A 25,409-nucleotide genomic window follows, 5' to 3' on the forward strand; every position below is an offset into this window, starting at 1 on the left:
CAGTTAAGCAGCCTACAAACTGTAACATACAGGCACCTACAACTGCGAGCAAGAGGACAGTAACTGTATGGATTTCTCATCCCCTCTTGCTGTCCTAATAAAAATGGCTACACAAGGCTGCTCTTCAAACAGCAGGCACAAGGCAACTCCTACTGAAAGGCCAAGCAGCCATACTGTCCTATTCTGATGTATTAAACTTCGGCATGTTAACAGAGTGAAAGTCACTATTTAAGTATATCTTGCACAATGTAAGGATGTACCGTGGGACCAGTGCGGCTCAACACCTTAACTAATGCTCTGGAAGGGTGAACGTTTATCAGGGTTACAGATGACACCGTACTGGGACACCAGCTGATACGCCTGTGCCTAGGACTGCCACCCACAAGACCCAGAGAAGCTGAAGGAATGGGCCAACAGCACCTTTAGGAAATTCAACAAGGGCAAAGTCATGCACCTGTAAAGAAACAACCCCCTGCAATGACACAGCCTGGGGACTGCTCTCAGTTTTCTAGTTCAGCTAAGAGAAGTCTTTAGAGCTTGATAAGCTAAATCTATCTAGACAACCCCTAGAGAGAAGCTGAGGGAATATGCATACACATTTAAATCTGAGGAGCAAAGATGCTACAGTACAATAATGTGCAAGAACTGTAAAATTGTAAGCAAATAGTCATTCACTGGCAAAAAAACAGGAGACATCTTTAGAGCTGATGTGTAATTTAAAGGTGCTGGAGCTCTCTGAGAGGACAAACTAGCCACTTCTCAAATTCTGATCTTAATTTCTCCACTTGGTATGGTCCGCAAGGTGTGCAGAAATTTTGCCAGTCTGCTTGGAATAACTGCTCTTTGCTAATTAAAAAGCCACAGCCAAGCATACATTGCAGAATCACCAGTTTCAAAATACAATCCATCAACCTTTCACAATGATTTGTGATATTTTTCTCTCTTAACAAGGGAATGGCATAGAACATTGCTGTGAAAGCAGTTGTCATGTTTCACGCACACACCTCCAACCTTACATAAAATGTATTAATGGATGTGTTTTGAGACTCTACTTACAGACGTGGAAAATGTAAAAGGACTAATACAACTAAAAAAATCCAAATTCAGATTTCTACCTGGCTGCAAGCCCACTTCACAATTTCTGCCCTCTCTTTGGGGTCTGTACCTGCTCGGCAGACTGCCTTTTCACCTTCTGTAGTATCTAGCTTAGAAGCCATATGTTCCTGACAGTCAGAAGCTGCAGACCGTGAAAGCTAAAACTTAAGTGCCCAAAGATGCAAGTTAATCCCAGCAGAGTGAGAACCCTTTATTTTTTTTTTTATACATCTTGTCATTTTAATCTCTTCTAGCACCTGAGTATAACTCAAAATTACTTGATACACTCCTGAGTTACAAAGTGTAAGAGACTAACGCAGAAAAGACAAGGTTGAAGAGATGCCAGCATCTTCAATCTTACCATCTTTTTTCTCCACACTTACTGCAACTGGTGTTCATGAGGAGACTGGCTGAGCTGCTTAACAAAAAAACATGGAAAGTAATTTTCTAACATGAAAGAACTCCTCTAATCTTGGATTTGAGCAAAGAAACATTTGCTATTTTCCGTGCCTTCTGAACAGCACACCTGATGTATTTATTTAAACCAAATTTTATATTTTTCAGTAGATTCAGCAATACAGATTTGCTATATTATTCAATAATATTCAATCTTATAGTCTTCTGTGAATCATTTATACTAATATTTCTGGCAGTTTTCTAATTTCTCTTGCAAGGGGTTATATTCACTGCTGATAGCGTACAGAAAAGTAGGTCAGGCTGTGCATCCTGTCCTTAATAAATATCAGCTTAAATGTTGCGAATTCACTCACTAGTAGTCAAATAGCATATGAATAATAAGGGTAAAAAGCATTTATGTCTACAATAGCTTAAAATACACACCAGTGACACACCAATCCTAACCATTAAGCAATTTCTACAATCTGGGAGAAAACAAGGTAACACTCTGAGAGGGAAATGGAATGATACTCTTGTGTACTCGGAGATAATTATAAAACCATAACCTGTCCTCCAGAAGTCATTACAAAGTTACAGCTCTGTTCCGCTGAGATACTGCATTCATTAAGAATCAGCCTTCCACTGCTAAAGCATCAGGATGCCATTTACAGTTCAGTACTAGCAGACTATCACATAATTAGAGCCTCTCTGTTTCATTACACAACTTGCAGACAGCACTCATCAGAATTAGGGATCAGGCTAGGACATATGCAGGACTTCAGCCAACGTAGATGCCAATTTTCTGAGCCAGAAACATCATTCCCTGCTACCCCAAGCCCCAGGCAGCCAGAAACAGGAACAGCAAATTGAGTAGCCAGTGCTGCTGAACAGCCTATGTTTGCAAAAATCAATAATGACTGAGGACAGAAAGTTGTGTTACAAAAGATAGGAAAAAGCCCAGGATGGAAAGGACACCCAGAGGAGCTGGGAAAATTCATCCCACACTTGCTGGTAGTCTTCCCCACCAGGAGAAAGCTAAGCAGCATTAGAAATGTTGCCCTGGCAAGCAAAGAGGCATCACAGTATCTCAAACCTGCCAGTCACAACTTCATCACCTAATTAGTTTGATAAGAAGAGAAGCCACACTGCTAGGCCCCTTGCACTGGGTCAGACCTTAATTCAGTGATAGAAATGGATTTCCCATTTCTTGAACTGTGGCTCATTTTCTCTGGAAATCTTTATTCTTGGAAAAATTAAGGCATTTGTCTCCATGTAACTAGAGAAATGGCAAGACACATTGCTACTACAAAACCCAAAAGATTTTGGAAGATAAAATTCACTTAAAGAATTGGTATTCATTTTCTAACATTAAATCTTGCTTTACTTTTAAAGCCAAAATCAAGCTCCTGAACCTTATACTAAATGTAATGGTTAGATTAAAAAAAGATAGAAGAAAGCAATTTTTTAAAGCTTTGATGAAAGCAGACACACAAAATCTTGCTTCCATATTTTAAGTACATTTGCTAAATATTTAAAACTTTGGAATGCGAAAATAAGATACATCTGATTCAGAGACTCTGCAGCCACTTTTATAAATAGCTGTTTCTCTCAAACTTTGTACAGTTTAACATCTTGGCTCTGATCCACAAAACTAAGTACATATTTTATCTTTATAGCGTTGTTTGAAACTGTGAAACACTGATCTATAGATGCAGTTTTACTCAGCTCTCTGTACACATAAAAGTGTTTTATAGTTGTGACAAGTGTTCTATCATTGCCTGAAACAGTTCTTTAGAAAAAAATTAAATCAGTACATACAGTAAAAACTACCTCTTTCCTAGACAGAGCAGTGGTTTGCATTGATTCTGAGTGACGAGGTGGAGACTGCCACCAGTTCTTCACTTCAGGACAAAAGTAACAGAAATATTTCTGGGAGACTGAAGGTTGGCATAAGTAGTTATCAATAACCCATACATCTGGATTTGACAGTATTTGTGAATGTTTCAGTAAATTCCTCTTAACCCTGTGCCCAGCAAACTATACCACCATACACCAACCCAGCAGCAAGCTGCTATCTGGTACCTTTTTAGTTAAGGTCACGACACCACTGCTTTCGGATTGAGTATGACTAAGGACTGATCCATCTTTCTGCTTTACAAACTCCCATTTACTTTCCAAGTCACACAGACTAACCAAAGAGTGTAAGCTAAAGAAGTCGTTGACCAGACTGCTCTTAGCAAACAAAGTATATACCCTGAGAATACCCAAGAAGTTATTATGTATCAAGTACTGTTCAACCTTTAACTGAAAATAGAATCTTATCTAACAATTATATCCTCACCATAGACCTCATGTTTTCAACTTAAAGCCGTGGTTTGAATTTCAAGGCACAAAACCTGCAGGTAGTAAGTACACTAGGCACTACATGGAGAGATAACCAGTCAACGCTTAACAAAGACTTGAGTTCAGTTTCAGAAGTGGAGAATGGCAGCTGTCACTTGTTTGAGAAGGAAATTAAATTAAATTTGAGAAACATACAGCGGTACTACTGGCTAAAATGCAGAAGCCTATTTTGCTTCATCTGCCAGTTTTGAAGCTTTCCTGAAAGTAACCAGGGAACTCAAAGAGGAAAAAAATGTGGTGTTTGCAAATTATGGCGTAAAAAAAAAATAAATCAAATCTGCACTGACCAAAGTCTTTTGCTACCTTAGCAGCCAAAGTACAGACAGGGTATTTAACTGGTATTTGGCAACTGCCAACTGCAATATTACAATGTACATGTACTTCTATAGCCAAATGTAAGCTGTACATGATTGCAAGACATGAGCAGCAATTACCATTCATCCTTTGATCCATCTGGAGAACATCCTAAGCAAAGAGCTCAAATCCAGCTGATCAAATCTTGGGCCTCACTTTTTTTTTTCCTTCCTGTTTTTTTATCCATCAACTTCTGTCTCCGCATTTTCTGTGCTTCTGATCCCCTGATGACACTGCGCCATGCCTACAGGGCACTCATTAATTCTGCCTCTAAACTGTGATGAATTAAGCAGCTTTTTATCCTGCTGTAATTCTATTCCACTGATGTTAAAGAGAGTCAAAACCCTTAATTCAGCACTAATCAATCTGATCCTCCAGCAAAAATCATTCATGATCATTAACATCTTTAGCAGCTGAATGTCATTCCACATTTTCCTGTTCTGCACTGATGGTAGCTGTGGCCAGATCTCAGTCTCATATTCTACTCCAAAACCAGAGATGAAACTTATGAGCATTTCTGACTGTATTGTGAATGTCTTGTCCACCTCTTCATCTGTGCTGAAGTCATTTATTCTTTACCGAATTGGGTAAACCACTCACCAGGTGACAGTATTTCTGTCCTTTCCCTTCACTTAAGTAGCCAGAAAGTGCTTATTGTTCATTTGTATGTTCCACAGCAAACCTATTTTCCTTCTTCAACTTACAAATTCAAGCTGCATTTTTGGACAGGACCCCCTGGAGCAAAAGTATCCCTAGAATTAAGATCAGTGACATGTAAAAACTGATCAAAACTGAACATATATTCATATGCACAGTCGTTATTGTCACTAAAAGCATCTACCACAGCACTGTCAAATTTTCCCATTTTCCTTCTTATATGCAACTCCAAATCACAAACTGCCAAGAAAACGAAACAAAAAGCCAAACAGGATCTCAACATCCAAGTTTGTCCAAAACATTTCTGACCAACATCTACTAGAAACTGCAAAAACCTACTGGTGCCACCTTATCCAAAGCATGGAGTGAAAAACTACTCTGAGTCCCTTATAAATCTATTAACCCAAGTTAGAGATACATCTAAGAAAGGAAAACTACTCCAAGTCCCTTATAGATCTATTAACCCAAGTTAGAGATACATCTAAGAAGGAAAGCGTAAGAATAATTATTGTCTTTGCATATAGTTACTGAATCAAATATGTATTTTCCAAGACATATGGATGTAGGAGCTGGGGGAAAGAATTCTGTTTGCACTACATGCTACTGTTGTTCCATATATCCTAGGCTGAAATTTCAGCAGCTTCAGCTACCAAAGTTCAGTGTAATCACTGTACATCCCCGTAATTTCCTCACCATTTTTTTGAGGAATAATGATAAATCTGTAACCACAGGTTTTGTAAATAGACTTTTTTTTTTTTTTTTAAAGGAAGGCATACTTAAAGGCTCATTAATTTTAAACACAAAGTTATTCTGGGGACAAAGACAACTACTGTTGCCAGACAGGGCTTGTGAGCTGACAATATCAGCAAAATCAAGAGAATGAAAGTGGATTAGAGAAGGAATTCTCAGTCAGGTGATTTAAAACCAGTTCATTTGCACATTTAATTCCATATTCTATAACTAGCAGGAAGAAGGCAACCATTTACTGGTGTTCAATACCCTTCTCTTTTCTCTTAAAGGTTAAAGCAGCACAAGCATTTAACTGAATCCACTGCAAAAAGAGACAGAACTCTATATATGGTAATACTACAGTTAAAAGTTTTGGATTCCTTTTTCTGTTTCTGAAACTTTTTTTTGTTTCTAAAATGCTACTCAGTAGTTTAACTACTCAGCTTAAGGGATGAAAGAGATCATCTTAGTAGACTTTTTCTTTCTCTAAAAAAAATGTATAATCTCCCTCTTAAAACACTTGGTTGAAATTGCAAAAAAACACATTCAAAATACTACATTTGAAACACTTTCTCATTATTAAAAGCTTACAACTTACAACTGTGCAAAGTCCTTGCAAAGTCCTACTGCACAATGGTTAACACTGTTCCCTCTATCATTAGCATCAATGACAGTAAGTTTCAGTAAAATAAGCAGCTAGATGCATCCTCTTTAGCAATCAGTGCTAAGGGAATGAAAAACGCATTGAGTAGACAGGCTGGCTTCAAAGCACTGAAATGCTTCCTAGTCTATTCCTGCCATTGGCTTTCATTCTCAGAGTTGTCAGCTATTCCTTCTGTTGTTTACACTAAATATTCATCAGTAAGACAAGATGTAAGTTTATTTTATCTTAATATGCCAAAACTGAGGGAAAACATCCAGATACACATAAAATATGGAATTAGTGGAACTTGCGGACAACTATTAGGCTGAATTAAAAAACTGGTGAGTCAGACAGAATGGGAAAGGGGTGGGGATGAGGTAGGGAACAAAAGTCATCTTTGTCTATAGAGAAGAGCTCAGTAGAAGACGTTTTAGCAGAGGCCCATGATTCCCTCTTCCTCCCCTCCCATTGCATTACCTTTTGAGTGGTTCTCAAGGAATTATAGTACCACAGCTTAAAGCAAGTTTCGAGCATGCCACTTCCTTAAGAGGTACCTGCTTTCCTGTAAGCAAAACCACAATCTTCCTCTGCTATACAGAATTACACAGAATAAAAAAAAACCACAGTAGATCACTCAAACGGTAGTGCCTGAATCAGGGCTACTGTACTGCACAAGCACTATGGGGCTGTATACACTACGTCAGCTGTTAACTATAGGGCCACTTTCCTCCCATTCTTGCCCTCCATGTGTCAGCTTACAGCTCCCCTTTCCAGGCTCACTCATTCAACTTCTCCCACAACCCAAGTCCCAATTTCTAGTTGAGAAGCAGCATTTAAAACTAACAGATTTGAATGTCATTAATAAAAAAACCCAAACAAACCAAAACCCAAAGATATAAAAAGCCCACCTCCAATGTAGGAACCACACCAAGTCTTGATACCTCTCTCCAAACCAGAGGTGCTAGGCTTAGCAATCAATTTTTTTTGCTTAATGTCTCAACTGCTCAGCCAAGCACCTGTAGGACAAGAATTTTATCAAACTCTTCTGTTAAAAAAATAAATATATATATATAAAAAAACAACCAGGAAATCCAAAATTAGGTACGAGGCTGCTGAGATTTTCAACGTGAACAGCTGAAGTCTGGCAAAAATTATACAGGCACGTAAGTGCACTCGGCTTTAGTTGGGTATTTTCCCCTCACTGCTGTTCCTTAAACATGCTAAATGACAGTCACGGTGAACGTCACCTACAGTAGCAAGGGGAAACAACAGCTAATTTGTATTCCTTCGTGCCATTCATATAGTGCTCATGAAGCATCAGTACGCTGCACATTACCCTCTCAAATGCAAAAATCACAATGTTTTCTACAGGATACACCGAAACAAAAACTGAATTGATTCAAGGCAGCCTAGCAAACTAGTCATTTAGTAAATCCTTCTGGCTCGACTGCTCGAATTCAGATACTCAGATCACACCCAGTCTCCAGTATGCGATTATTTGCCTAACGAGACGGAGCAGCCGAGGGGCACGATCGGGATGACTCCGGGTGAATTCCAGCTGCTGATGCCAAAGGACCACGAAGTTGTGGCAGCTGGGCATTTTCTAGATGACTGAAGCGTGGTACGGCGATTTCCCGTTACCCGTTCCTGCTCCCAGGTTAGCTGACAGAAGACCCCTACATGTCTGTCTATGTGACCACATAACGTACGTGCCCTCATGCAGCACAGGGAAAGCGAAGCGGCGCCAAGTTTGCGGCACAGTCCCCACTTCCCATGTTCAGGCGGGGTGTGATCAGTCACTCCCGGTGAACGCGACGGAGGAACTGACGCCCGTGCGAAGCACACACAGCGGGTCGGGGGGGCCACGAGGCAGCGCGGAGGCCCAGCGCATCCCCGTCCGTGCAGGGGGACCGGCCCGTGGGGGCTCCCGCCGCCAGTCTCCAGCCCAGCTCAATCCAGCAGCCCAGCCCGGCATGCCGCCGGCCGCAAGCGGGGGAACAACCCCAACCCCAACCCCAACCCCAACCCCAACCCAACCCCAACCCCAACCCCAACCCCAACCCCAGCCCCAGCCCCGTTCCCGGCCCAGCCGCGGGCGTGGCGGTGGCGCCCAGGCGCTGACAAACAACAGACAACGCCGCTGCCCCGTCCCCGTCCAGCCAGGCGCAGGCGTCGGGACTTCGGCTGCGCCCTCCCGGCAGGGCTCGGGAAAGGGGCACCGGGGCGGCGGCGGCACCCACCACGTCCCGCGGGACCCGCCACAGCGGCACTCACGCAGGCAGAGCTGGGTGACATAGGCGTAGTAGGACCAGCAGAGGATGCTGGAGATGAAGAGCACCGGCACCCAGTACAGCAGCCGCTGGCAGCGCCGCCGCACGCCGCCCCAGGTGCCCGCCGCCCTGCCTGGAAGCGGCGGCGGCTCTGCCGCCATCTTCCCGCACCGCATCCCTCCCGCCAGACCGTTCTCTCCGGGGGGCCGAGCCCCGGCCGCGCACCCCGCCGGAGCCCGCCCCGGCCCGGCCCCTCCCTCCCGCGCTGACAGGGTTCTCTGGCATGGCCGCTCCTCCCACTTTCCGCCCGCCCGCCTCTCTTCCCGGGCAGCGTCGGGCTGGCGAAGGGCTGCCCGGAGGGCGACGCCCCCCATCGGGGTCCTACAGGACCCGTGGCCGAGAGCCTGTCAGGAAAGGGGACTTTCCCGCCGCCTCCCATGAGTGATAGCGGGACCAGTGGAACGCACTCCTTGAAGTTGGGGTCCGGGCCCTGAGGCAGCTCGGCTCCCTCCAAAATGAGTTTCATGCCTCAAGCACTTAGCACATGCAGGAGCACTTGGGTATTAGGGGGCTGGAGACACCCATAACATCTTCCCCCATTGTAAGGTCCATTGTGGCTTCTTCCAGCTTTTCCTCCTCCAAAATAAGTGGATACTTAATGGAAATACTTTAAAACACCTCGTTAAGAAGGGCACTGCCTCACTTGCGAATCGTGTCTCGGAGTAAGGTACAACAGCAGCCAAGTGTGGCAGGCAGTCGTGTCACGCTGAGGTTGCCGCGGCTGGCCCTGTGCTCATCAGATGTTCGGCCAAGGGAAGGCGGCGTAGGGTTGTGCTGACTCACTCCTTCCCGAATAGCGTTATGGCCATCGTAATGAAATGCCTGTGGAATGTCATAGTAAACCCAGGCTGCGGTTTAGTGTTGGTGAATTACTGTTCCAGAATTAGGAATGCCGAGCATGGCCCGTAGTATTTCTGCAATCTGCTATAGTCTGTCAGAGCACCGGCGGCATGGGAGGTAGGAAGGAGCTTGGTTAAAATGTGTTTGGACTTTGAAAAAAGGCGTGTGTAATACCACACACTGGAGGCTGAAGTGAAGTAATCACAGCATGGAAGGTGTACAACTGCCTCTGATTGAGAAACAGGCTGCGAGGGAAGAAGAAAGCTGGAGAAAATATGACAAAAACAATAGTAGGTGTGCTGCCAGGTTCCAGAGGATGAAACAGAGAGAAAGGAAAAGAAGTTGACCATATGTCTGCTGTATTTTCATGTAATGCAAAACTTTGTGCCCCCCCTTATTGTAAGAGGAAGCGGAGTAATTCGTATAGTTATCATAGAAACGGATGGAATATGTGGTTAAAAGATCTGAACATAAGAACTTAAGAACAGATTCTGCATAATGGCAAATTATGTATTATACATCAAAAAAGCAGAGATGTAATGACTGGTGCTGAAAAACTACATTTGATATTCCTGCATACTGTATTTCACCAAACCCAACATGACATAAGCAATAAACCCTCTTTAGCTTACCATAATTAATTATGGAAGTCACCACATTTTAATACAATATTTAGAGGATTTGACTTCAGTATGTTTTAATGAGAACATCCATAGTTATTCAAAACAGACTTTAAAAGTATAAGATTACCCCATGCTTTACAAGCAAAAGTGAAAAGAAATTAAGGTAATTCAATTCATTTGCTGTTTTTTTGCACTAATTTGAGAGCAGATGACAGTGACCTCTCTCAGGTGCAAACGGTAACGCAACTAATGAGTTGTGTGTTTCCAGGGACACACAGCTGTACCACAAGAAGCTAGCAGACAGATGCCCTGTGTATAAGGATAAAAAAGGCTTTGTATTGTACTGGGGGGGGGAGCAATGAAAAGCTTCCTCCTATAAACCATTTTTAAATGCCGTATGTGTTATGGGGGTTATTAACAAGAATACATACCAGGGAAACATAGTAAACATCAGAGAAAGCTTTTTAATGCAGTAATTATTTGAATTAATAGTTATTATACAAAATTATGTACATCGAGAGATGGCAGTTTGCTAGAGATAATGGAATAAAAATATGATGTGTTACAAAGACCTCAAAATAAATCATACAATTCCTGGTATTAATTCCTGAAATGAGCTTTCTAACTCTAATTTCTAAATTCAGCTTTCTAACTTTTCTTTGGCCACTATCACCCTTTTCTCACTGCTGGGATTTCACAATAATCAGAGTTTTCTTGCTTAGCATGCTAATAATTACATGAATAATAATTATTATAGCATACTCTTTACCAGAGCTCCAAAATCATGGTCATTCTGGTTCAAATTTAGCCCATTTAGTCAAATAAACAGGCAAATTTCACTTCAATATAGTTGGGACAAAAAAGCCTGCCTTGACTGACACTCCCAGTTACCTTGAAGCATTCTTTGGTTAGAGACCTGTAAAGAATTCTTCTCCCCTACCCTTGCACTCTTGACTTCTCCCCCTGGATTTGGGCTCTCTCGCTCTTCTTCTTGCTTACAGTTCCTTTCTGTTCCTTGCACAACTCATAAGACACCCTTGTTTCTGTGCCTTTCCTCCTCCCTCCATGATATAACCTGCAGAAATTTTAGGTAACAGCAGAACAACTTGAGAGTGAGCATATTCAAAGGAGTGTTAGGCAGAAGTAAATCCTGGAATAATCTAAACCATTAGGTATTCATGGACAGATTTCCCAAATGACTCTGCTCAGGCAGCCTCTTTCTACAATAAGAGAAGTTACTTGGAACACAGATAATTGATGCTTGTGTGAAATATTCACAAGGTAGAGGAAATGAAGGTAATTTAGAGGCTTTTCTTCTTGTCAGGAGCTGGGGTTTGGGGAGGAGGCTTGAGTGCTTGACAAATGAAAACAAAATGTTCTTAAGTGGTACTCAGCTTTTCCCCTCAGGCAAGGTGTGTGCAAAGTATTGCTGGTGGATTTTTTAAAGAAGTGCCTCTCCTGGATTAGATTTGGGTATTTCTAACATTGCCACGTCTGACTATATCAAATTGTGTGACCTAGCTAGTGTTGAAGGGGCTGCCTCCTGCAGCCCTGGGGCTGGGCATCCTCCTGCCTAGCTGCTGGAGGCTAGCCTGGGGACCTGGCATCACTGCATTTTGACATGGTCCTTGTCCATCTGATCTTGCTTGAACTAGCATCCTCCTGTTCCACACCCCCTTACCAGTCAGTCTGGCTGGTCCCCACTATTGTCTCTTGAGTGTTGTTCGGTTGGGTTTGTGCTTCTGTATGTTTGGCTTCCCCCCTTCTCCTTGTCATACCATTTGACAAGGTCCTTCGTTACTGAAGGATGACTTTAATGAAGCAGGCACCCTCTCCTTCCACATATGCTGACAGGTAGATTCCAGCTGGGTTCAGATAAATAACCCAGCTGGATAGAGTGGACATAGTGCCTCTTTCTGAAGAAAGGCATCCCAGTACCCTAACACGCAGTCCCAATTAAAAACTACTCATGCACAAGTACTAGGGGGCTCTACTTTGGTGAACCACCTTTAGATAAATAATTACATTGTGGTTCTAATTGCCGACATTAAAAGTTCATTGATACTTATGGTCAGGTGATGCTGCATTTCTACAATGCTCATTGTAAATGGATATTATTCAGAGCATTTCGGGACATTTAAGAAGTAAGAAACTACTAGAAATTCTGGTGTGACTAAGTCATCTATCTAGAGCAAACAGTAGTAGGAGGTTTTTACACGTCTAATGAAGTTACACAGATGTCTTGAATATATTTTTTTTAAGATGTGATAAATAGTTCCTGATAATCTCATAAAGTAATGGTGGCAAAATGGAAGGAAGCAAAAAAAGCACGCTTAACATATGACAGAGAAAAATTACCTGTTACTGATAATGCAGCATAGCGAGTGTCTCTGGAGGTCAGTTTTGTGCCAGTTTGAAAGGTCATAAAATAAAAAAATAAAATGAGCCACAAAAGTGATTATGAAAATTAACAGTGTTCTCCTTATTATATGCATGAACTGAATACCACAATACTGCAGTAAGAGAGCATTTGGCTAACATTACGATAGCATTCACTTAGCCTCTTGGGGACTTAATATCCAAGGCTGGCTATAAATGTTCATATTTGCTGTGCATTCATAGGTTATGGTGAGAAGCTCGAAACATCCTGTGTGTATCTAGCTCATTACATGTCAGCTAAAAAATTACACTGAACACTTAAGACTACCATTACAACAACTGAGTGTGGAAAAGTAACACTTCATGTTACTGGATCATTTTAAAATGTCACAGACCTACTGTGCTAGAACAGTTTGAAAATGATAAAACATGATATATTTTTTAATCTCATAATAAATTCCTGATGATTTTAATCACGGTATTTCTTTTATTGTTTGGTCAATTAAAAAAATCCCAAACTGTATGCAGAATACAGTGAATAATAAATAAACATACATGAAAAATGCTTTTAATTTAACAAGTATTTTTCAGATTAGGAATTTACAGCTTACAGACTCTGAATATCTCCTCCTCTATGTAAGCAATCTGATATGATGGAATACTTTCTCTCCTGCCACTTCCCACATACTCAGTGGAACAGCAAGAAGAGGAGGGATAATAGGACAGGAGTATAAATATTTGCTCTCACAACAGTGCAATACACAGACCAGCAGCCAGAAGCAGGAATGCACATGGACACAGACATACAGGTACACGACACTAATGACATGACCCAGCGGCTCTGCAGGGATGCTCTCTACTTTCACAACAGCCATCATGCTGCTTGATTCTCCTCAGAATGCTTGGGTGTTGGACCACACTTAACACACATGGAAGAAGCAGCATCTCTGCAACATCACTTATGTCTAATGTAAGACATCACTTAGAAAATCTATGTTGCATCCCAGCTGGAGTCAAGTACCAACCGTGTATAGTTTGTGGCTCCCAGCTATATGAAAACAAGCAGCTTGGTTGCCTCTCCTGTCTCAATCTAGCTGTCAGATGCATTTTAGTTGAAGGACTAGCCTAGATGTATTAATCCACTTGCTGTCCCTTCATCCCAGCTAGGTACTCAGTTACTTACAAGTGGAAATTTGCCTGGTTCTCCACAGGAAAGGCTCATTTTTTTCAAGTCATGAAGTCCTTCCTGGAATTTCCTGATCGCAACCTGTCCTGTTTTCAGCTGGGATAGGCTTAATTTTCTTCCTAGTAGCAGGTGCAGTGCTGTGTTTTGGCTTCAGTCTGAGAGGAAGGCTGATAACAAACCCATGTTTTAATTGTTGCTAAGTAATGCTTACCCTGATAAAGGACTTTTCCGTGTCTCATGCTCTGCCAGTGAGGAGGGGCATGGGAAGCCAGGAGGGAGCAGAGACAGGACACCTGACCTGAACTAGCCAAAGGGATATTCCATACCACAGCATGTCACGCCCAGTCCAGTATATAAACTGGGGGGAGTCACCTAGAAGGCCCAGATCACTGCTTGGGTCAGGCTGGGATCAGTTGGCGGGTGGTGAGCAATTGTATTGTGCCTCACTTGTGTTTTCTAAATCTTTATTTCTCCTGTTTTTGTTGTTCCCCAGTATTGTCATTACTATTATTGCTCTTATATTTATTGTATTTTACTAAATTTCAATCATTAAACTGTTCTTATCTCAACCCATGGGTTTTACCTTCTTCTGATTCTCCTTCCCATACCACCTGGGGGAGGAACAGTGTTGGGAATGAGTAAGCAGTTGTGTAGTACTTAGTTGTTGGCTGGGGTTTAACCGTGACACTACCCCTAGATTAATGAAATACTATTTTTTGTCACAGTCTGCCTTGGAGAAGTTGTTTAAAGTCCTGTTTGGGCTTTCTCGCCCACTCTTCTATCACTTTCGCTGTGTTGTTTTTTCCCAGATGCATTCATCTTCAGAGTTTTCATTCCCCTGCTGCTTCCCCTTTTGCCACTTCAGGTGGGAAACAAAGGGAAAAGTTAAGGCAGTTCCAGCCAGTACTAGTTCTGGTGCAACAGAGATTTGTACCCCAAGGCATGACTCTGCTTAGGCAAAAATCACAACCCCTGTCACAGAAAGGCCCTAAAAAGCAGTATGTAAGAAACCTCATCCCATCTAGTGCCATCCCAGGCTGTGTGCACTGATCCAGTGCTTAGGAGTACCTACGCCCTTAGGAGTAGAAGTTATGGGGCTTAACGGATGACTCCAAAAGGAGCCATCTAAATGTAAAACTATCAGTTTGACAATCTCTTATTTGTTTTTACTTGCCCTTGAACACTTACTTCCAGGGATGGGGCAGCCACAGCTTCTCTGGACAACCTGTTCCAGTGTCTCACTACTCTCATAGTGAAGAATTTCTTCCTGTCGTGCAGTTTCCAAGTGCAGAGGCATATTCTCTTCACAGGCTATGTTATCTCTGGCAAGAAGTGTTAATTTGATAGCAACTACCACAGCAGCTCAGGTCTCTCTGAATCCAGACTGCCATTATCTTGCTCTTCATCTCTGCTTCAGGCAGTGTATTTCCACACCACCTCTATGCTGTCACCAGCACTTGCGTAAGAGGGAGCTGTTCTCACTGAATCCCATCTATACATAGATACATATATATGTGGTTCTTTTAGCTGTGCTACTTTCTAACTCTGAGGCATCTCACTCCCCTCACACACATGCTACTGCCCATAAGGGAAGATGCATGAGAATGCACAGCTCCCAGGAGCTCTTACAACATCCCTATACTCATTACTGCCTGGTTAACTAGTTGAGCTAGTTTGCCAATTTAAAACTGTGGTATTTCTGGATCTTATGCAATTCTCCACATGCATTTTTTGGAGAGCCCAGGTGACTAACTTCAGACCAAGTATTTTACTGCAGAGATTTGACTATGTGAAGTTTCTTTTTACAGCACTACTCTTTTCTGAATCTAGGTTCTGAATCAGGGTTAGAGTGAGTTAAAAGTTCACTGTTTCAAACCAGAACTCACAACCTCATGCACATTCCCGAAGTCCACTTAGCAGTAAACCCACACATTAAAAGAACCATGGTATACAGGTATTGCTACTTAAAAAGAAGGATTCTAAATCTATTGTCAGAAGCAAACTATAAATGAAAAGTTATTTGCAGTGGATAGCTATGAACCTGGAACTGGAAAAGTTCCTCTACAATGATATTTGTTTGTTTTTATTAGGATGGACATATAAATAAGTAACTCATCTCTCTGTATTTAAACAAACAAACAGATCAACAGGATTAACAGTTTACTTGCTTATATTGAATAAACACATTACTAAAACTTAAATACATTTAATACACTGCTGTTTCTATGAATGTTTATATATGCAAAATTAGGTATTTTGTATTAAAATTTTCAAGTGGGCACTAACATTTTTATGGAATGTCCCTAGCTAATAATAATGTTCCTCTGTGGGAGGAATTTATGAGTCAAAACTAGTGGTAAAAATTCACATTACCCATTCAAGATTAAAGCACACCCTCATGTATTTAATTTTGTGTGTATGAAAAAGAACGTAAGATATCCAAGGGCACCATCTGCTGACAGGTTCAGGGTGCCAAATGCTTTCATGGATTTTCAGATATAAGGAAAAATACTGTATACCGTACACTCAGACCTCACATATATTAGAAAATACTCTTACTAGTTTTGGCTTGATTTTAAGGGGAGTTCAGACTTTGTATTGCTATAAATTAGTTTCAGATTAATTTTTGTATAGTGAGGTTCTGAACTGATTATTTTCCTTCTGCAAGTATTAGTCTGGAGTTCTTTTGATAGAAACTGTCTTCAGAGTGTCCTTGGTGAGACAGGAGTGCGAGACATCATTATGTAAATATATTAAGTGAAATCAAAGTGAAAAATTCCTCTACCCTTTTTTGTTTCCATTTCAATGCATCCTTATCTTGATATTTACATGAAGAAACCAAATAACTATAGGAACCCAGCAGTATGACCAATAATATGCTGCAAATCACTTAAATAATTTTTTTTTTTCTTCAGGTTAATAAATTTCTATGTCCTACAACACAAGAATCTGCAATGGAAGTAATTTATATTGACTTACTGCCAAAATGTGCAAGGAGGGAAACTGCCATGGTAAACTTAAACATCAGCAGAAGATGAGCAGGGAACAGCCTGCAGTACAGGATATTCTGCCAGAACTAGGAATTCATCAGAGCTCAGGCAAAAGTTAGTATCACAAAGCTACCCAAAGCTCCAGGTTTAACAGCTACCATTTCATTACAATTTACAGCTGGTCTGGGCCTCAGCAGGCAGCTCCTAAGCATCCTTTGAATATCCTCTTACCTTATTACAGTTTTCTTAGCTTAACAAGAGCTGGTTTTAAAAAAAACCTTCATTTATGCAACTTTTCACAGAATTTAGCTGCAGCATACACATTTTCTCTGCTGCTAGGAATTTGGCAGATTTTGAGTAAGGTTTCATTGAGTACAGTGACTGCTGCCTATCTGAGGGGTGCCTCTATAGCAGATGGCATATCCCATCATCCAGCCTTCTTTTCACCTGTCTATCCTTGCACTTCCAGCTCTTTTATACTGAATTCCATGGCAGAAGAGCAAGTCTGTTTAAATAAGTGACCAAAAGAAGCAAACAAGTCTGTTTTTATGATGGTGAGATGCTCTAACTCAAAGTACTTACACATTCATGTTATGCAAAGAAAGATTTTTTTTATGACAAAAAAATTGAATGATATAAACTGCAAATAAAATTAATTTCAAGTGCATTTATTTTGAAATAAACAAGAATACTATATGCATATATTCATATTAAATAACTTATCATTAAACATGAGAAAAAATACTTTTAAAAACTAATCTGACACTTTCACATTCTATTTTATATTAAGTGACTATAGTTAGGAAATACATATAAAAATGATAAAATTGTCTCAAGCCAGCCATAAAAGCAAAGTGCATTATTGCTTAGAGCAGTGGAGGAGCCAAATGGTGATGGTACTGCTGCTTCCAAGGGGAGGACTGGTGTGCTTGGGCAGTAGTGAATGAAGAGGAAGGATGTGAATCCTTTCAATAGCTCCCTAACTTTTCTTCCATTTTTTTGTCCTTCATCACTGAAGTAGCAATCTGGGTTTTGCATATGCTGACAAGAAGCAGTGAGACAGTTCTGCGTACCAAGACGATACATTGAATACAGTTGATTCCCTAAATCATCACACAGCGATTGCAGCTTATCTGTGTTCTGTTGTATCAATTCAAAAACCTTTATCCCAGTTTATTTGATTTTCTTGTTGTCAGTAGTTTAACGACACCAAGGTGGATATTTTATAAGCAACTAGCATGAAACATTACTTAAAGTAGCACCCTTCAAATGCTTTCTGACCCAGCTTTTTCTCAGATGAAAGACACATGTAGCACATTTTTATTTTCTAAAATGCCCAGTGTGGTATTTCTTAAAACCCACCTTCCTTCTCATTTTAATTTTTTAGCAGAGGTAAATCTTATTATAAATTAAGCACTTCTAAACTTAGCTGCACTTACACTAGTGCTGTACATCCTTTCTATTCACATGATAATCAGATGGTATTTGAGCAACATACACTAAACAGAATTTTGCAAAGTTTGCTTTCATGCATTTTGAGGAATAAAAGATTTAAAAACATTATTTTGGTGTATTTTAATTATCTGACTCCACTAAATATCTGCCTTTCTGATAACAACTTATTGACATTAGTTTTAGTCTGTGTGTATTCAGCTAGAAATACTTCAAGGCACGGATTGCTCCTCAATAGGTACAGACTTATTTAACCTCCAGCAAACCTTTTCAAGAAGGATGTAAGAAATAGGTGTTCATGTTTTTGTGGGTTTAATTGATACCACATACAAATAATATTGAAAGGGAGTAAGGAAAAATGCTGCTGCTGGACAGCAAAAAAAATTTAGAGAACATGAAAAACAAATGTAACAGTGTCCTTACCACTGTTTCAGTAACACCTAAGCCTACAACGCATGGAAGGGCATAGTGGCTACTGCCTGCCTGTAGTCTCCATACCTTTGTAAAGCCTAATTTGTGTCTAATATCTGATGCGTAATATTCAAATAATATTACTTAGTGTTGCTCTGTATTGTTGCATGCATTTATGTTTTGTTTTGCTTTGTTGAGACAAGCACAAGTTATTATCTATTTTCCAGACACTGCATTCCAGAGTAGCAAATTAGACAGCTATAATTTCTACTCAGTGCCACTTCATAGAAAAGTGCACTATTCACAAGAAACACATGAAGTTTTACTCTACCAGAAATATATCAATGAATTTATATGTATGGCAATAAAATTTGTAATAAGTATTACAAAGTGTGTATTACTTAACATGAATTTGAACATTTTGATTTTTTGACCTACTGCTCATAAGACATCTTAAAATCTATACTATTTTTTAAAAGGATAAGTTACTGAATGTAATAGTAAGACTTGGAGAATCTGAACATCAGAGTCCATACAGTACCTTCCCTAGGTAAATACCTATCATTCACATTATAACCATAACAGCTTTACTCTTTTTAAAATAATAGCTTCTAAGAGTTTAATTTGTACATTCAACTTGTACATAGCTGTTATGCTACTCAATGCATTCTCATTGCCAATTTTGCACAAACTTTTCATAGTGCTCTTCTGAAAGAAAATTCACAGTCTAAGCTGCTGTAGTTTCTCTTCATTGCCACATTTACCTACCCAGGTGTAAAACTTATTTATCTTTTCCTTTAAATTGTAAATTTATCTCAAAATAATAAAAAATATTCAAAATGTTCTTAAGAAAAAGATTTCTGCCAATTGTGACAGTTCATCATTTAAATAAAATACATACTGAAAAGCAGTTGTAAGAGTTCATGATCACTAGACTAAGTGGAAAAGAAGTCCTGTGTTTTCTATTGCAGCTGTAAGATTCACAATTCACCTGGGTTAGTTTGTTCTTCATCAGGAATTCATAGAGATAAATAGTTCTAGCCAGTGCAGATAATCATTCTTTCTTCCTTTATCTCAGCGTATCTCGTCTCCGAAACTGCTTCCACAGATCTCTGAGGTGTTCACTGGTTACAGTCATCACGCAAGAGTAATATTCCTTCCAACCATATTTTGGAGTTTCCTATGAAAAGTGAAAAACATACAATTGGAAAAAGATATTGTTCATTAAACTCCTTAATACTACATTAAATTTTACTCAGGCTCATACACACTAATATATGTTTTAATATTAAAATCATGAAGATCAAATACTTCTATAGCTCAAAAGTACTTCTGTAAAATGAGGGTTACAAATTCATTCACAGGTTAAGTATTCAAAATGCATCCTCACCTCACAGCACACAGTTAGCATTCAACAAATAGCCTATTTATATTAAAAGTTGCAAGAAAGGATTTCCTTTTTATTCAGGTATGTCCTGCTGTCTCTAGTTTTGTTTCTTGCTTCTTTGTATTGACACTGTACTAAAAAGGTCACCTATAACACCAAATAAAAAAGCATAGAAAATTATTGATGTTCATGAAACTGAGGCATCAACAGAAGTCAAACACAGTATGTATTACTAAACTAGGTTACCTTAATCCTAAACTGCACTGTGGTTCAGCACTGTTAATGAGCGCCCACTGAGTGGAGTCGAATACTGGCCAAAGGCTGGCCTGGAACATTCACTGGACTCTATGATATCCATAGTTGTCACTGGATCTCCTTATTTTTTCCACTATTCCCAACTTCACAAGCTTATTTTGATAGTAAGTATCAAAAGATGGAGAGAGACTATTAAAGCAACTAGGGAAAGAAGCTAAGGGAGGAATAGGGATTGTAATTGCTACAGGTAAATCAGATGAATTTACAAGCAACTTCAATGTCTAAAATGGATTACAATTTAAGTCCAGTATCTGGAGGCTTAATTTGGCAGGCAGCTAAACACTACATAGCACTTAGCTCGCTCCCAGCCCCTTCAGTGGGATGGGAGAGAGAACTGGGAAAACCCCCCACCGAACAGGAAGAAAATGAACTCTATCTCAGGCAAAACCAGGACAAAGGGTGAGAGACTGTCTGATAGCTTGGTCTGATTGAACTAAGATGTTAAAAATACTGCAACGCTGCAGTACATTAAACCTGTCCATTAGAGACTGAAGCCTACATCCACTTACTCTCATCACTCATATAATTAAAACACATAGAATATTATAGAGAAGTTGTAAAGATTCAGAAAACAAACTAAACCACAGCAGTATGCAATCCAGACTTTACATGAAATATTAGAAACAGTACTTACATGAATACATAATTTAGTTGAGATTTATAGTCTTATGAAAAAAAAGCATTACTTGCAAAATGCATTGCATTATTTAACAAAAGCACATTCAGTTAATTAAGCAGTGCCTTAGTACATGCATTTATTTTTTTATTTTATGAAAAAGGTTCAGACAAATATTCATGAAAATCATTAAGAGAAACACTGGAGTATACTAACTGTTTGCTTACTTATTTCTAATGTATGCACTGTTGTATCTACATGTAGTGTACCAAATCCATAGAAAGCACATTTTGTCCACAGTCTCTGCAATGGTTTCACATTTCACTGGAACATTTTCCTCCCACTGTATACAGGTATGTTTTTAAAGTTCTTGGCAGGTTTAGAATGAAAACTCTGGGTTCTGTAATTTCCAGTTACATTTGTAAGATGAGTCAGTAAGGCATGCCTACCACACACTTCTCACTTCATCAGATTTAAAGAGAAAAGCAACAGCCTCTTCAGGTTTGGGTTTTTTTTTAAGCTCTTCTACCAGATGCATTCAACAACTAGATAAGTATGGAAATTACAAGCTTTCAAAATAATAACTACACGACAAATTTAATCTCACTTGACTTAATGAAATATTTACAGAAGACAGCAATTTATTATTGAAACACGTCTGGAAATGAGGTTCTGAATCCATGCTTCAGTCTTTCAGGTGTTTCTCAAAATGACATTTCCTTCCTCAATCAGTCCCAAGATACTATTTTTAGCTATTATTTCCTAAAAACCTTTAATAAAAAAATTTAGACCCCCCACAAATTCAGAACATCTAGAAAAGAGTTATTTTAACGCAAAAATCTTAAAATTTTGGGGGAATTACTGGGACATACAACTTAATTTCTAGATATATATTTGTGACATGTAATAGTTACTTTCAATACTTTAGAAGTCAATAAAATGAAAATTACTGCAGCTATTGAGCACACAAATATGACTTTCAGATGGACCTGAATCCCTCCTGAAGTTGGGCACTAGCAGTCATTTTTGGAAATGAACTCTGAAAGGGCTTTGTTAGAAATTTCCCTTCTGTAAAACATTCAAAGTGGAGTTCTCCTCTCTGCTCTGGCAGGCATTTCTTTACTAACGTGTTTACTTCTGTTCTCCCTGCAGTGTATGCAAAGGAGTACCTGCTGATGCTGAGTCAGCCTGTGTGCCCTGCATGGAGAGAGCAATGCAGAAAGACAAGCTCTCTGAGAACGCCATCAGGTGTTTGGACCACACAGAGCTTTGTACAGTTGTTCCCCAAGGAGAGATTTTCATTATTTACTACAAGGGTATAACATGCTTTACATGGTGAAGTAAATTGAGTTAGTTCAATATGGAGATACGTAATGTACAGCACAATGTGCTGTATGTCACTTTTCAGGGTGCAGATTCAAAGTATAGTGTAATCTGTGGTACACATGCCAAGCATCTTAATCTCTCATCAGAGTTCTACATTTACCATATAAAGTATATCAAAGCCCAGTGAGCTGTACATTTACATGTGGAACAAAGTAAATTTAATAGTAATTGCACTGGACCTAACTTTGGGATGCAGGTGCAGCAGGTTTTTGTATTTCACATACATTTATGTTTCTGTGTCCATCAAATGGAAATTTGATTACCCAATTGAAATTGTTCAATTTCAAATCTACAACAATTCGATCTTTATTATCTTTTCAATTTATAAACTAAATGGAAAATAATTATTTCTAGAATGATGTAAATCCACTTCCACTCCACACTATATGGCAAAGACAGGACTACTTCTGTTCTCCTCCTTAGCAGTAACTAATATCAAATCACTTCACACGTGTTTTGGCTAAAGTTTCCATACCATTAACTGACACTTGCACCTAACTTTAATAAAAGTTTACAACAAATCTGAAGAAACACTTTAATGGGTTGCCCAAGGAAGTTGTGAATGCTCCATCCCTGGCAGTGTTCAAGGCCAGGTTGGAGGAAGTCTTGGGTGACATAGTTTAGTGTGAGGTGTCCCTGCCAATGGCCGGGGGGTTGGAACTAGATGATCTTAAGGTCCTTTCCACCCTGACTATTCTATGATTCTAAGTTATGTAACGTTTTGCACAAAATGGAACTCCTAATAGCTAAGAACTGAATATGTGACTGTAACTCATGATAACAGACAAGAAGCAGTTGCTCCAGTGAAGAGCAGTAGCCAACTAATGTGTCAGCAGGGAAGAAGGAATATTATATAAGTCAACAAGGCTTACGCTGTATTCTTCATGGCACAGGTAACAGGTATCTGATACAGACCTACACAAGGAAGCATCCAGGAGCTCCAGGTGGGAAAAAGAGCAGAGTATATAACCAGCAACCTCTACACTATGTCAGTGAGGCTGCCTGTAGCCATGTCTGTGCTCTGAGAACTCACCTGGTTTCTCTGCCTCCCAGTGCATAGTGTAGGCATACTATTATTCAACTTTGATCTTTTTTTCTTGAGAATGACTTTATACAGAGTGAACAAAATCTCCCTTTATGAGTCTCCACTGTGCATTTTTTTCCCTGTTTACACCGTCTCAAAATATGAATTAATTTATGGCCTGAATTCAGATCTCTGTCAAGCTGTTGATGTATGTAACCTGATGGTTTTACCACAGTCTCTCTTTTTGTCACCAAGCTAATTTTATTAGGCTTGATGACAGTCAAACCCTCCTGGCTCAGGAGTGTGAGATGCTCTGACTACCCCATAAGGTTCATTCACACGAGACCACCGGCCATGAGGCCTTGCTTGTCATGGCATACATCTCTTTTGTTAGCTCTTAACAGCCTCTGTACCAACTACTGCAAATATAAACAGGAAAAATTTGCTGGCACCAAAACCTTAAATTGCAAAGGAGCAAACTCTCGCTTTATGTGAGAGAAATGTCTACTAGCACATTTCTGCTGTGTCCACCATGTGCCAAACAGTTACAGTTCTGGCTACAGAATATGCACACCCCAGTTTTTATACTGAAACCCACAGTACAACCTAATTGTAATATTCATGTAGTGGATAGGTGGAAACAGCCATGGTGATGCTGATTTTTGAAAACTGCTGGTATAGCATTAATTGAGCTAAAACCACATTAATGCTTTCAGAAGTCTAAATCGAACTAGAAACGAGTTACTAACAGTCTCTCAAGAAGAAAAGTCTGCCTCTATAGTCTTCACTGCTAAATACTTCTTAGCTACAGGTACCCGAGAAATTACTTATAAAGTGGTCACAGGACAGATGGAAAACAGCAACAGAGACCATGAAAGAATACTTTTCCTTCTTTCAAACATAGTACAAAATCTCAGCTGGCTTACAAAACAGTGACAGTGCAAGTCAGTTATTGCCAACTCCAGAACAAAATTCTATTGCTTCAGTCAAAACCACGTGACACTTTTGAGCTACTACACTGTTTACACTCAGATAACCTATTCCTGCGTTTTGGAATGGGAAACAAAACAGTGACAGTTTAACATTCAGCCATTCCTGCAAGCATGCCAGCACACTCAGACTGGGCGGCTAACACATACCGTCATTTATCTGCTATAGAGTTCCTTCCTCACGCAGGATTTGAAAGTAGTATACCTCTGTATAGGTTTGTAGCCCTGTGGAGCAGAAGATGGAGAAGTGCGCAGATGCAGACAACACGTGAAGGCAGCCAGAGGTAAGCATAAGACAACAGTATCATGAAAATACAAAAAAATGGCTTTAAGTGATGAATAGCTAGAAGATACAGTATAGTTTGTGCTAGGTAAAATGTTTATCATTTAATCATGTTCCAAATCATTCAGTTTAAAATTTGAATTTATAAAGGAAAGGGAATCTTCATATATATTTTTAAATAAAAAGACATGAAATAACTATTTTAAACCAAACATCAAGCAAAAATAAAGCTTTTAATGTCTGCACACTTTAGTAAGTTTATGGCAATACTCTGACTGACCGCTTGATGGCAGCTTAATATATTAGTTTCAAACTACTAAAACCAAGAGGTTTCAGATTATAATACTATATTCCAGAAAAGAAGAAATTTAATTTGATAAACTCTTTAAGACATTTTCATTTCCCAAATCATAGATAAAATACGAGTATTTATTATGTTCCTATAAGGGGTAGTACCTGATCTCAGGTCTATGGCTGAACTTTCAAAAGGACAAAGCTGACTGACTGGCCTTTCAGAATTACAGTTTCATTGGAGTTGTGCAAAACTTTGCTCTTAAATACATTTGCTGTAGTCAGATTATATAACTACAAAATATATGGCCCTAGTAACCAAGCTCCAGTTTCTTCTGGGCAAACATTTTAGTAAAACAACTTTTTTAAAAAGTGGAATTACTAAGTGTAAGATGGTAATTGTAAAATCATACTTCAAATTATAGGCCTATTTTAAACTGTTAGTTTTAGGTGTTTTTAGAGTGGTAATAAAAGACTACAATGATTTGGGCAGACATTAATTGTAAGGTACTTAACATTAAAATTGGGTTTTTACACTTTATAAACAAGCTCCAATTTCTCAGGGTAAAAATTTCCATCTTGCTACAAAATACTGCATAGACAGAGGCTAAAATGTTCTTTTATCTGTGT

At 39.6% G+C, this 25,409-nt stretch overlaps 2 protein-coding genes across 6 annotated transcripts in view; both read right to left on the reverse strand.

Moving 5' to 3' along the window:
* Window positions 1-8,787, reverse strand: part of ZDHHC2 (zinc finger DHHC-type palmitoyltransferase 2) — a 32,594-nt gene extending 23,807 nt beyond the window's left edge. For both annotated transcript variants that reach the window (XM_062640326.1, XM_062640405.1), the window contains exon 1: window positions 8,552-8,787. In XM_062640326.1, the coding sequence (XP_062496310.1) occupies window positions 8,552-8,723 (172 nt within the window). In that variant the 5' untranslated portion in view covers window positions 8,724-8,787. The remainder of the gene's footprint in view (window positions 1-8,551) is intronic.
* An 8,490-nt stretch (window positions 8,788-17,277) lies between these two features.
* Window positions 17,278-25,409, reverse strand: part of MICU3 (mitochondrial calcium uptake family member 3) — a 53,885-nt gene continuing 45,753 nt past the window's right edge. For 2 of the 4 annotated variants that reach the window (XM_062639790.1, XM_062639593.1), the window contains exon 14: window positions 17,278-19,668. In XM_062639790.1, the coding sequence (XP_062495774.1) occupies window positions 19,558-19,668 (111 nt within the window). In that variant the 3' untranslated portion in view covers window positions 17,278-19,557. Of the gene's footprint in view, window positions 19,669-19,878; window positions 20,023-24,355; window positions 24,431-25,409 lie in introns of all 4 variants that reach the window. The other 2 variants (XR_009968710.1, XM_062639678.1) reach the window with 2 other exon arrangements.

Source organism: Pezoporus occidentalis, unplaced genomic scaffold (genome assembly GCF_034315485.1).
Source record: "Pezoporus occidentalis ecotype Australia unplaced genomic scaffold, CSIRO_AGI_Poc_V1 ctg1, whole genome shotgun sequence".
Classification (NCBI taxonomy): Eukaryota; Metazoa; Chordata; class Aves; order Psittaciformes; family Psittacidae; genus Pezoporus; species Pezoporus occidentalis.